This window comes from Molossus molossus, unplaced genomic scaffold (genome assembly GCF_014108415.1).
Source record: "Molossus molossus isolate mMolMol1 unplaced genomic scaffold, mMolMol1.p scaffold_m16_p_20, whole genome shotgun sequence".
Lineage (NCBI taxonomy): Eukaryota > Metazoa > Chordata > Mammalia > Chiroptera > Molossidae > Molossus > Molossus molossus.
Genome location: NW_023425356.1, coordinates 9,910,440 through 9,921,890, shown reverse-complemented (window position 1 = coordinate 9,921,890; position 11,451 = coordinate 9,910,440). Strand labels below are relative to the sequence as shown.

The window sequence follows — 11,451 nt, the reverse complement described above, 5'->3', positions numbered from 1 at the left end:
ATTCGGTCTGGGGGAAACCCATGTGTCACACAAAGTACAAGTAGTAAGGGCTCCTGTCAGAAGTGTATACAAGATGAGCCAACAGAAGGAACAATGCTAAGAGCTTCCTGGGACAGCAGCCACTGGAGGAGCTGGGAGAAACATTTCTATCTTTCCAAGGAAGGGCAGCAACCCCAACAAAATTCCTTGCCGGGACCAGCGGCTGTGACAGAAGAGAGTGCTTTGATGGCTTGAAGTCCTTGAAGACAAGGCCCTAGAATCTGGACTCTGGAACTTCCTACGTTTGTGCCTCTGATCTCTAGCTCTGAGATGCAGGTGAATCTGGAAAGACTTTTAGGGAGTCCACCCCTCAAAAGGAGGGGCAGCTGTTCTCTTGTCCCAGAGCTCCAGCACCCACATACTACCTTCCTGTGTCCGAATCGGCAAATCACTTCACTAGTCACAGAAACTCAAGTCTTTGCCTTTTGTCATACTGAGCTCTTAATTGGCTTGGCCCCAAACATTGCTAGATGTAAAGGCTACAATCCCCAGACTAAGTAGGTCTCCAGCTGGGGTAAAGTCTCGACCAAGACGAGCAGTGAACAAGACCTGGAGCCTGCTCCCTCACCAGCCCCCTGTGGACCCACGTTTTAGGACTGAGGAACTGGTACTCAATCCCAATTTACTTTTCCCGTCTCTTCCTTCTCACAGATAGGAAGCCCTAGAGACGTGCCAGGGCCGGAGGAAGCAGCCTGGGAGGAGACAGCGGAAAGATGGGGAGTGGAGTCAGTGCTGAGGACAAAGAGCTGGCCAAGAGGTCCAAGGAACTGGAAAAGAAGCTGCAGGAGGATGCTGACAAGGAAGCCAAGACCGTCAAGCTGCTGCTGCTGGGTGAGCGAGATGGGCTGAGCCAGAGAAGGTCCTGCTCCTTCCTGCCTGTCCTGGATGGAGGTGGATTCCAATCCACCCCCATGGGGAGGCGGGAGGAAGGGTCACTGTTCCTCTCCTGACTCAGTCTCAGGCTAAGGGGTCAGGAGCTCTAGGGCTGAGCACAGCCACCCCAACGAGATGCAGCATGCGAAAGCTACTCTGAAATTATTTTGCTAGTCCTTGAACCAGGAACAGAACCTGGGCCAAGATGGACCTGCCCATCTCCAAATCGAGCTAAAGCTAACAACACCTAATGGCTTGGCAAATACCATGAACCCTGGGCTTGCAGACAGAATTCTGAGTCAAGGACTCAGAAGAGGACAGTGGACTCAGAAGTCCTGCCATCTATATAATCAGTGTCACGAGATCTCAGGGACAGGCCCACTTGCCAAGGAAACTGGTTCCTTCTTGGTCTCAGTAAAAATACTAGAAGTGGGAGCCCTGAGAGGGAGGAACGGTCTTAGCGAGGGCTCTGCTCTGCTGGCTTCTCTCCAGCAGCTGCCTCTACCGCCGCCAGACAGGTCACACACTGATGAGCTCCCGAGATCAGGGGTTTGGGCTGGAAACAAAACACCCCAGTGGTCAGTCAGAGAAACTAATCATGGCTGTAAATAAAACCAAGACAATAGAGTTTGGGACACCTGGTTTATTTACTTATTTATTTATTTATTTATTTATTCATTTCATTTTTATTGCACCCACGCACCCACCCACCAAGCGGAGGTTCCCTCCTGTCTTGGGACACCTGGTTTAGAAAAACCCCAAAGGCAGGAGAGAGGAATGCAGCTGGGGCAGGTGGGCTCTGTGCAGCAGAAGACAAGCTGGCTGAGCAGGGGGTCCAAGCCCTGGAGCAGCCTGGGAACTGGAGCCCCAGGCTAAGGCACCTCCCCACTCCCCTGAGGTGTGGTATCACCCTAGGGACACGCTAAAGGAGCACACCTCTGTGAACTGGGCCCAGACTGCACAGAGCGCGGGAGGCTACAGAAGAGGTAGAGAGGGCCAGGCCACTAAGAGATCTTTTAAGCCTAAGCAGCTTTCACTACTTTCAGGATAAGCAGCTCAGAGCAAACAAGCACAGGCTAAGGGGGAGGGGGTAAGGCGCTGGGCAGGTGTAGCCTGGGGGAGAGGGCGGAAGGGCCTGTGAGTGTTGATGGAGGGAGAGTGGAGTGTGAAGGAGGCTATTAGGGCACTTTAGTCAATAAAGAAAACAGCATGACAATGAAAAAAATAGTATTTCAGTGAAGGGATCCAACTCTCTCCAATCCTGCCCCAAGATTGCTCTTCCAAGTAAAATGGTCAGAGAGGAGAAATGTGTTGAAGGAATTCCTCTGAATCTATCAGTAGTTCTCAATGAGATTTTGTCCCCACCCCACCATGGGACATTTGAGGGTTTGGAGGCATTTTTGGTTGTCACAACTGCAAGCACGGAGTGCTACTGATGACGAATGGGTGGAGGCCAAACATGCTGCTAAACACTCTCGATGCACACGACACCCCGCCCCAAACAGAAGAACCCTTCAGCCCCAAATGCTGAGAGTGCACAGGCTGAGACGTTCTGCTCTGAATGCAGATCGAACCCGGAGCTCAAGGCTGGCACACACTGAAGGCAGCAGCCATCCCTGGTTGTCCCTCGCAGGGCTCCCAGGCGAGCATGGGTCTCTCACTGGAGGGGGAGGGGTGCAAATCTGGAGCATGAGCATTTCTCCCTGCAGGTGCTGGGGAGTCAGGAAAGAGCACTATCGTCAAACAGATGAAGTGAGTAGGAACAAAACCCCGAAGCATCCAGGTAGGGTGAAGAAGTCACAGAGCCAGCAGAGGCATGGAGGGCGGGCTCTTTGGTCTTAAGAGACCCTGATATAAAGGATATAAAGGACCTGATGCCCCTCACCTGCATGTCCCTTGCCCCTCTAACTCTCCGCTTTGGGTCAGCAGTAGAAATACAGAGCCCTGGCCGGTTTGGCTCAGCGGTTAGAGCGTCGGCCTGCGGTCCAGAGAGACCCGGGTTCGGTTCCCGCTAAGGGCACGTGCCTCGGTTGCAGTTTGTCCCCGGCCCTGGTTGGGTTGTGAGGGTGGCAGCCACTCGATGTGTCCCTTTCATGTCGATGTTTCTCTCTCTCTCTCTCTCTCTCCCACTCTATCTGAACAAAATATCAAAAAAAAAAAAAAAGAAAGAAAGAAATACAGAGATAAGGTTCTCATGACTCTTTAATCCTCCCAGATTCCCAATCCCCGAGGTCTGACTGCTCAGGTCCCGCTAAGGGGCGGGTGTGTACTCCCTGCAGGATCATTCACCAGGACGGCTATTCGCCGGAAGAATGCCTGGAGTACAAGGCCATCATCTACGGCAACATGCTGCAGTCCATCCTGGCCATCGTCCGGGCCATGTCCACGCTGGGCATTGCCTACGCCGAGCCAAGCCGCGCGGTACGTGCTGGACAGTATGTGGTTGAGGGTGGAAGGGGAGAAAGGCTAATAAGAAGTGGCCCAGCAGCCAATAAGCCATGAGGAAACCCGGGTCAGAAAAGTTTGGTATAATGAAAATCCCACCTGCTGAGCTTCAAATCTTTTACTTTGGTCACGGAGAAGCACGCAATTCCTACCTTTATAGTATATGTTTACAAAAATCTGCTGACCGTTTTCTCTGCCTTTTTGTCTGATTTTACCATTTAAATTACTCCCCTTGGGCTCCTCACCCTGGCTATGGAACTTTTATAAGCTCGATCCCTAGTTCCAGTATTGGCCTTTTCCTACACTGACGGTGACCGTCCCTTCTACCATCACGTCTACTTAGTGGTCAGCCTGGCCCTGACTTCTGGGCTCCCTGCAGCAGAGGCCTGTTCTGTGGCGGCATGCTTTTGGGCTAAGGATGGAAGATGGAAAAACAGAGGAAGCCCCTGGGACCTCTGCTATCCTCTGGGCACCCAGGACTAGATAGACTGCCACTCTCTACATCTCAGAACCTATTCAAAAATTAGTCAGTATGTTTTCTTAGATAGACTTCACTGGACACCACTCCCCCTGAAGGCTTCGGCAGTGATGCAAAGGCTGCGCTTCCAGCAGAATTCCCAGGAGCCTCCTGGGAAGCCAGGATCCTGTGTAGTTCTCAGCCAGGTTTCTGCCTTACAGGATGACGGGCGACAGCTCAGCCACCTGGCTGACTCCATTGAGGAGGGTACCATGCCTCCCGAGCTGGTGGAGGTCATCGGGAAGTTGTGGAAGGATGGTGGGGTGCAAGCCTGCTTCGACAGAGCTGCGGAATACCAGCTCAACGACTCGGCGTCTTAGTAAGCCTCAGGGGCAAGGGGTGGGATGAGGCACAAACATCTTCTAGGAGAAATCACACCCAGCCTGAAATTCCAGGCACCGAAAGCTGGAGACCAAGGACCCAATGCAGCCTTTGTACCTGTTAGGCTTCAGCTGTGTTTCACTGTGCTTTGAATTTAATACCTTTAGACCAGGACATGAGCCACAGTTCCCACCACTTCGTATTGATTTACATTGGCCTACAAAGCTGAAGACCTAAAACTCTGAACACAGGTGTGCTATGGAGCAACCTTCACCTGTCCCCTTTATTCATACATATAGCCTCTCCCTTCAGAACCACGAACACTAAGGAGGCCCTGCAGTCTGTCACACTCCCCCAGAAGGCCCGAGATTCATGATGGCCCTTTGAGGGCTAAATCTTCTAGTTGGTAACCCAGGCTCTACTTAGACCCCTAAGCAGAAATAAAAGTCTCCTTCACTCCTACCATCTTGTGCCAGGGTGCCAGGGCATGGGGCACAGAAATTGCCAGGGCAAACCAAAGGTAACTTGGTCAAGGATTAGAGGGAAACAACTTTGAAAAGCTGGCTACAAAAAGATGAGGCACACAGCATTTACCTATCAATCTACCTCAAATAGCAAAGCACCATAGACAGGCAAGAGCTTCATAGTCGAGTAGACCTCGGCTCAGCCTTGTCCTGTCACTTAATCTTGTAATAATATGGTTACCCTGTACTGTCCCTGGAGCACTCACTCCGGGGCCTGTGCACTGTTAGACACGCTAGGTACACCATCTCACGTAACCTGAGTACACCTTCAAGGTAGACCGTACTTTTTTTTTCTTTATTGATTTTAGAGAGAGAGGAAGGGTATGGGAGAGAGAGAAACATGGATGAGAGAGAACATCGATTGGCCGCCTCCCGCATGCCCCCCTGGAGATCAGGCCCACAACCTGGGCATGTGCCCTGACCTGGAATTGAACCCAGCAAGCTCTTGGTGCAGGGTCGATGCTCAACCACTGAGCTGCACCGGCCGGGCGATAGATCGTACTTTTTATTAGCCCAATTTATAGATGAAAAACTGAGGTTCAGATAAGTTAATAAACTTGCTTAAAGTCATATAAATAAATGGCAGAGGCTGGATTTGAAGCCAGGTCTATTTGACCATAAAGGTGATTTTTTTCTTTACAAACTACCACAGTGCCTCTTGACCCTGGGCAAGTCATTTAACTCTTCTGAATTTTTCCTTCATCTGTAAAACGGGATATGAAACTTAGTCTTATGGGATGAAATGAGAATTTAAATGTGAAAATGCCTGGCATCCAGTAGGCAGCTGTGTTAATTTTCTTTATTTTTTCTTTTTAATTGATGTTAGAGAGAGGAAGGGAGAGATAGAAACATCGATGAGAGAGAACATCGACTGGCCGCCTCCTGCATGCCCCCCACTGGGGATCGGGCCCACAACCTGGGCACGTGCCCTGACCGGGAATCAAACCAGCGACCTCTTGGTGCAGGGTCGACACTCAACCTGAGCCACACTGGCCAGGCTGTGTTAATTTTCATTCCCTCTTTCTCTCAGCCCCTTCACTTCACATCTGCCTTCCTTCCTCTTGCCCCCATCTCCTTTTTTAAATTTTTTAAAAATGGTAACTGACATATACAAAAGAAGAATACAGTGAATCACCTAGCTTCAACTGTTATCAACACATGGCCACTCTTATTTCATCTTCATCCTTCACTGGATTATATTGAAATAAATTCCAGATATTCTGTCATTTCATCCTAAAAATTTCCTTATGTATCTTTAAAAATAAGGGCTTTTAAAAAAAGAAATCATAACATAATCACTACACCTAAATATTTAATAATTCCTTAATGTCATCAAATATCCATTCAAGTTTCCCCAATATGTCATCTGTTTTCCCCACAACTGGACTCAGGATATAAACAAGGTCCACATATTACAGTGATTCACATCTCATGAGTCTCTCTGTAGACTTTAAAATCCACTCCTATTTTTTTTTTTTTATCCTCACCCAAGGACATTTTTCCATTTTTGGTTCAGGTAGAGTGGGAGGGAGAGAGAGGAAGGGAGAGAGAGAGAGAAACATCGATGTGAAAGGGACACATCGAGTGGCTGCCACCCGCACAACCGACCAGGGCCGGGGACAAACTGCAACCGAAGCACGCGCCCTTAGCGGGAACCGAACCCGGGTCTCTCAGGACCGCAGGCCGACGCTCTAACCGCTGAGCCAAACCGGCCAGGGCGCTCCTATTTTTTGATGGAACTTCTGGCACCCATTCAAACCACCAAATCTCATTCCAGAACCTAGAAAACCCTGCAGTCAGGGGAAATGCATGAAAGTTATTGACTTGACTTAAATGAGGCAGAACCATGGCCTCAAATGGTCTTGGCCCTCAGCCTACCCCACACCTCCTTTTGAAGGACACATGAGGGGCTAAAGAACCCTAGATTTAACAATATGGACTCTAGCCGGCCAGTGTGGCTCAGTGGATTGAGCGCCATCCCATGGACTGAGAGGTCCTGGTTCAGGGTACACGCCCAGGTTGTGGGCACGATCCCCAGCAGGGGGGCGTGCAGGAGGCAGGCAATCGCTGTTTCGCTCTCACATCAATGTTTCTATCTCTCTCTGTCTTCCACTCTAAAAAATCAGTAAAATCATGAAAACAAAACAATATAGACTGCAGTCCTGGTTCTATCACCAAGTTAGTTGTATGTCTTTGGGTAAGACTTGACCTTTCTTGGCCTTGGCTGTGGAAAATTTGATGTCATCAATGCCAATCACTTTTCTCTAGCTACCTGAACCAATTAGACAGGATCACGGCCCCTGACTACCTCCCTAACGAGCAAGATGTGCTACGATCCAGAGTCAAAACCACAGGCATCATTGAGACCAAGTTTTCTGTCAAAGACTTGAATTTCAGGTGAGTATGTGGTCCCTGGAAGGCACCCCAGATACACCTACAGTTCCCTGGGGGCATCTCAGATATCAGAGGGCATGGGCATGCTTCCCGACATTCACTAAAGCCCAACCTGAATCAGAGTCCTACCCCCCCCCCCATCTTACTGCCAACTGGCCCCAAAGTGGCCACCTCCCTGGGGGTAAACACCCAGAGCATACGGGTAAGAAGCTGGGCATACCTATGAGAACAGCTGTTCCTTCCCTCAGGATGTTTGATGTGGGAGGGCAGAGATCAGAGAGAAAGAAGTGGATCCACTGCTTTGAGGGAGTCACCTGCATCATTTTCTGTGCAGCCCTCAGTGCCTATGATATGGTGCTGGTGGAAGATGACGAAGTGGTGAGTGGCCTTTGCACCTTGCAACCCTGACAGATAGTTCCTCCATGACCCTTCCTCTAAGCTTTGTGTCACGCCAATGCCCCGACTTGGGTGATTTCAGCTAACAGTGACACTCAACCAATCCTCTGGCAGACCAATCAATATCTAAGCAAATAATTCTAGAAACACCTTTTCTTCTGCAAGTCCAGGTTCTAGATTAGCACTCCAGAGCTCCAGATTTACTGAGAGCAAGACTGTTCTCGGATGAGACATCCAGTTATCACTTGGACAGCACAAAGCTTATGAGAGGAACTGAATATTAAAGGGATAGGGATCATCAACTTGGCAAAGCAGATGATTTAAACTTTGTACTCTCCCAGGCTGCCTGTGGAAGTGAAGGATAGGAGATGGAAATGATAGAGTAGAAAAAACAACAGATGACGTGCACACAGGTCCCAGAAGAAATAGCAAACAAGTTTCTTACGTGCCACTTAAATCGGCAGCTGGAGGACTGCCTAGGGGTGATTCTCTTGAGCCTGTAGTTTTATGTCAGGAGCTCTGCAGGACAAGTGTCCGCCCAGAAAGCTAAGACAGAGGATGTCAAATGTATGGATAACACAAATTTCCCGTAAGTATCCACTCCATAAATGGAGGCCCAGAGCTTACTGACAAGACAAAGCTCTATCCTTTGCTCCAGCTTTTCTCCCTTCTCCTTGGTAGTTCAAGTTCACATCAGAGCACTCTAAATACCTTCCAGCCAAAATGTCTTACAAATCTGTTCATTTTCCAAGATTTCTTCAAGTCTACAAGATCTAACAGGGTTTTACAGGAGTTATTAGCAATGAGAAAAGGCTACAAATTAGATTTTCTTTCTCATTAGATGAAAAGATAAAACCAAGTTAGCTAACAGCATACTTCAAGACCCTAAAGGCTGCTCCCTGAGAACAGGCTGGTCTGGGGCACTGTGCACCCTCTGGGCTCTGCAGAGACACAGCACCATTTCTCCCTCGCTCAAAGTGGCCCTCAGCGCAGGGTATCGGCAGACATGCTTGTGGCATGGCACTGGGAAGTTCTCTAGCCTCACCATTTGACACCAGAGCCAAAGAATCCCTGTTACGTTCCTGCCAAAACTGATATCTGGGACCCCATAACAGAAGCCTATCAAAATCATCCCGGAGATGCAAATGGCCACATGCTAATTCAGGTTCAGTTTCAATCCTGTATCAGTAGCACTTACGGACGTCAAAATCCTTAGCTGTGCCCTGGATGCCAAAGACCTGCATAACATTCTTGACCTTCACTATCACAAACGTTCTCCATACGTGATCTCATTTAACTTGCATAATAACCCTAAGAGATAGGGAAACAGGCTCAGAAAAGCTAGATAATTTTCCCCAAGTCACACAGCCATGATAGAAAGAGCATTAGAAGGAAGCCAGATTTCTTTGGCTGTGCTAAAAAGAAAGAAGCTATTCCCTCTCTCCTTGCACAGTTGCAGCACTAGTCTCTCCAAGAACAGGAGGCAAACAGATCCCTATAAGCCCAGCCTGATATCTCTGATGGTATTTCCTCTCACTAGAATCGTATGCATGAGTCGTTACACCTGTTCAACAGCATATGTAACCACAAATTCTTTGCGGCTACTTCCATTGTCCTCTTTCTCAACAAGAAGGACCTCTTTGAGGAAAAAATCAAGAAAGTCCACCTCAGCATTTGTTTTCCAGAGTATGATGGTAAGTGTCAGGGGCTGGAGACAATGGGGATGCTTTCTTAGTCATGCCTGGTGATTGCCTCATTTCCTATACCAAGGAGAAATGAAGGAACTTGTCTTTGAGGAGTACTAAGTAACCCCACCCACTGCTTGTGCCAAGTTGATGATCACTTATCCCTTTAATACTCCTTCCTCTTAGGAGCTTTGTATTGTCCAAGTGATACTTGGATGTCTAATCTGAGAAACGTGGGCATTCAGTTAAAGGTTTAAATTCAAATGTCTGGACTAGCAGACATTAGATGTGGGAGACACCGCCTACTCCAGTGGCATCTGCCAGAAACGAAGGGTGGAGACACGCGTCCATTTCCTTGCTCCACTCAAGTGAGAAATGCTGCAGTGAAATACAGGAAAGGACCCTCTCTCCCAAAACAGGCCCCCGACTGCAATTAACACAACATTTTTGAGGGTCAAGTCAGTCACCCAAAAAGTAAGTGAGCAACTAAGAAGGGTTAATTTCTCCCACTTCGTCACTATTTTTTCTGGAAAACCAGGAAACAACTCTTATGAGGATGCAGGGAATTATATCAAGAGTCAGTTCCTTGACCTCAACATGCGAAAAGATGTCAAAGAAATCTACAGTCACATGACCTGTGCTACAGACACACAAAACGTCAAATTTGTATTTGACGCAGTTACAGATATTATCATCAAAGAAAACCTCAAGGACTGCGGGCTGTTCTAATCTTCATCATTTCTCAAGTATACCTCCTACAAACAGGCTTGGAATCTGGGTGATTTCAAGTAGAAAATGACAGGTCATGACACCTTGACATAAGGAATGAATGCATTCTCCCTTGGAGATGGAGTATGCATGATTGCGACCGTCTCTCCCACATTCCTTTCTAAGCAGGGTAGCTAGTGCAGTTTAAAGAGCCCAAGGCCAGAAGCCAGAAGACACTGGTTTCAGTACTGGTTCTGCAACTTACTACAAAATGTAAATATTTCATTGATCTGAGCCCTGAGTTCCTCACCCATAAAATGAAGATAGTTTCTGTATTACTTACAAGATTGTTCTGATGATCACACTAACTGAAGGGAAGGCATGGAAAGACTGTATGGTTAGAGTCACAGAAATAAATCCTATGTAAAAGCTGCCATTTATGAAATTCAACACCAGGTTTGTAGATAAACTATCCCAAGCAAAAGAGAGAGAGAGCAAGCCCTGGCCGGTTTGGCTCAGCAACTGGAGTGTCGGCCTCCGGACGAGAGTATCCCGGGTTCGGTTCCTGCTAAGGGCACGTACCTCAGTTGCAGTTTGTCCCCGGCCCTGGTTGGGGTTGTGTGGGTGGCAACCAGTCGATGTGTCTCTCTCACATCGATGTTTCTCTTCCTCCCTCTCTCCCTCTTGCTCTATCTGAAGATAAATGCAAAAATTTCCTCTAATGAGGATAAAAAAAAAATTAAGAGAGAAGAATAAAAACAAACCCTTGATAAACCCACCACCCACTTTTACTTACAGACCTCCATGTGCCTTAGCTCAGAGATCTGGATCACTGAATAAAAGAGGTGTTAGTTTCTAAGGCACATATATAAAAAGCCATTTTATTGAGCATAAACCATCCCTCCACTCCCAAGCTGCCAAAAAGACCAAGTCTCCTTTATCTATAAGTAACTGTTTTTCTGCTATACAAAACACTTTCTAAATTAACTTGGAGAATATCAACACATTTTCACCTGGAGAATTAAAGATTTTATTGCTGCTACTTCTCTATCATAGAAGTTAGAACAAGTGAGCAATCCTAAAATTCTCATTTCAACTGCTACATGTTTCAGAACAAAAAAGGCAGCTGATCTTGCTTTAGGCTTTGCAGTTGCGTTCACGTCATGCCTGGCTTAAAACATCTTCCCAAACAGACCAATAAGTAAATTATTCCTTTTAACTCCTTTGAGGGGAAATGAAGCTTGCATTTATCTTGACAAGAGGTAGTGAAGTATGTATTTAGCATTTACAACTACTAGTGAGGAAGGTTCTTGGCATCAATTTTTTGTATATAAAAGAATGCATCAATTAAAATGAAAATATGCTCCTTGCCAGAAACACACACTCACACTTAGGCGGCTACTAGCAATATTGATGTTGGAGAGCCATATGAGCTTGAAATACTGAAGAAGAAATTTGCAGCTGTTAAAATTGGATTTATTTAATAGTCCGATTCCTTGAAAAGAAACCAACTTGGGAGAATTATGAGATAATTAAGGGAAACTACTCA

At 47.4% G+C, this 11,451-nt stretch overlaps 1 protein-coding gene across 1 annotated transcript; it reads left to right on the top strand.

The window, feature by feature from the left end:
* Positions 1 to 572: 572 nt before the first annotated feature.
* GNAT2 (G protein subunit alpha transducin 2) lies at positions 573 to 10,011 on the top strand. The gene is made up of 8 exons (XM_036273698.1): positions 573 to 870; positions 2,622 to 2,664; positions 3,192 to 3,333; positions 4,036 to 4,193; positions 6,988 to 7,116; positions 7,362 to 7,491; positions 9,050 to 9,203; positions 9,733 to 10,011. The coding sequence occupies exons 1-8, from the start codon at positions 753 to 755 to the stop codon at positions 9,921 to 9,923; spliced, it is 1,065 nt and encodes a 354-aa protein (XP_036129591.1). The 5' UTR covers positions 573 to 752; the 3' UTR covers positions 9,924 to 10,011.
* The last annotated feature ends 1,440 nt before the right edge of the window (positions 10,012 to 11,451 follow it).

Coding starts and splice junctions, on each gene's coding strand:
- GNAT2 (XM_036273698.1), top strand. CDS start 753: ATGGGGAGTGGAGTCAGTGCTGAGGACAAAGAGCTGGCCAAGAGGTCC. Junction 2,665..3,191: donor ACTATCGTCAAACAGATGAA/GTGAGTAGGAAC, acceptor TACTCCCTGCAG/GATCATTCACCAGGACGGCT. Junction 9,204..9,732: donor TTGTTTTCCAGAGTATGATG/GTAAGTGTCAGG, acceptor CTGGAAAACCAG/GAAACAACTCTTATGAGGAT.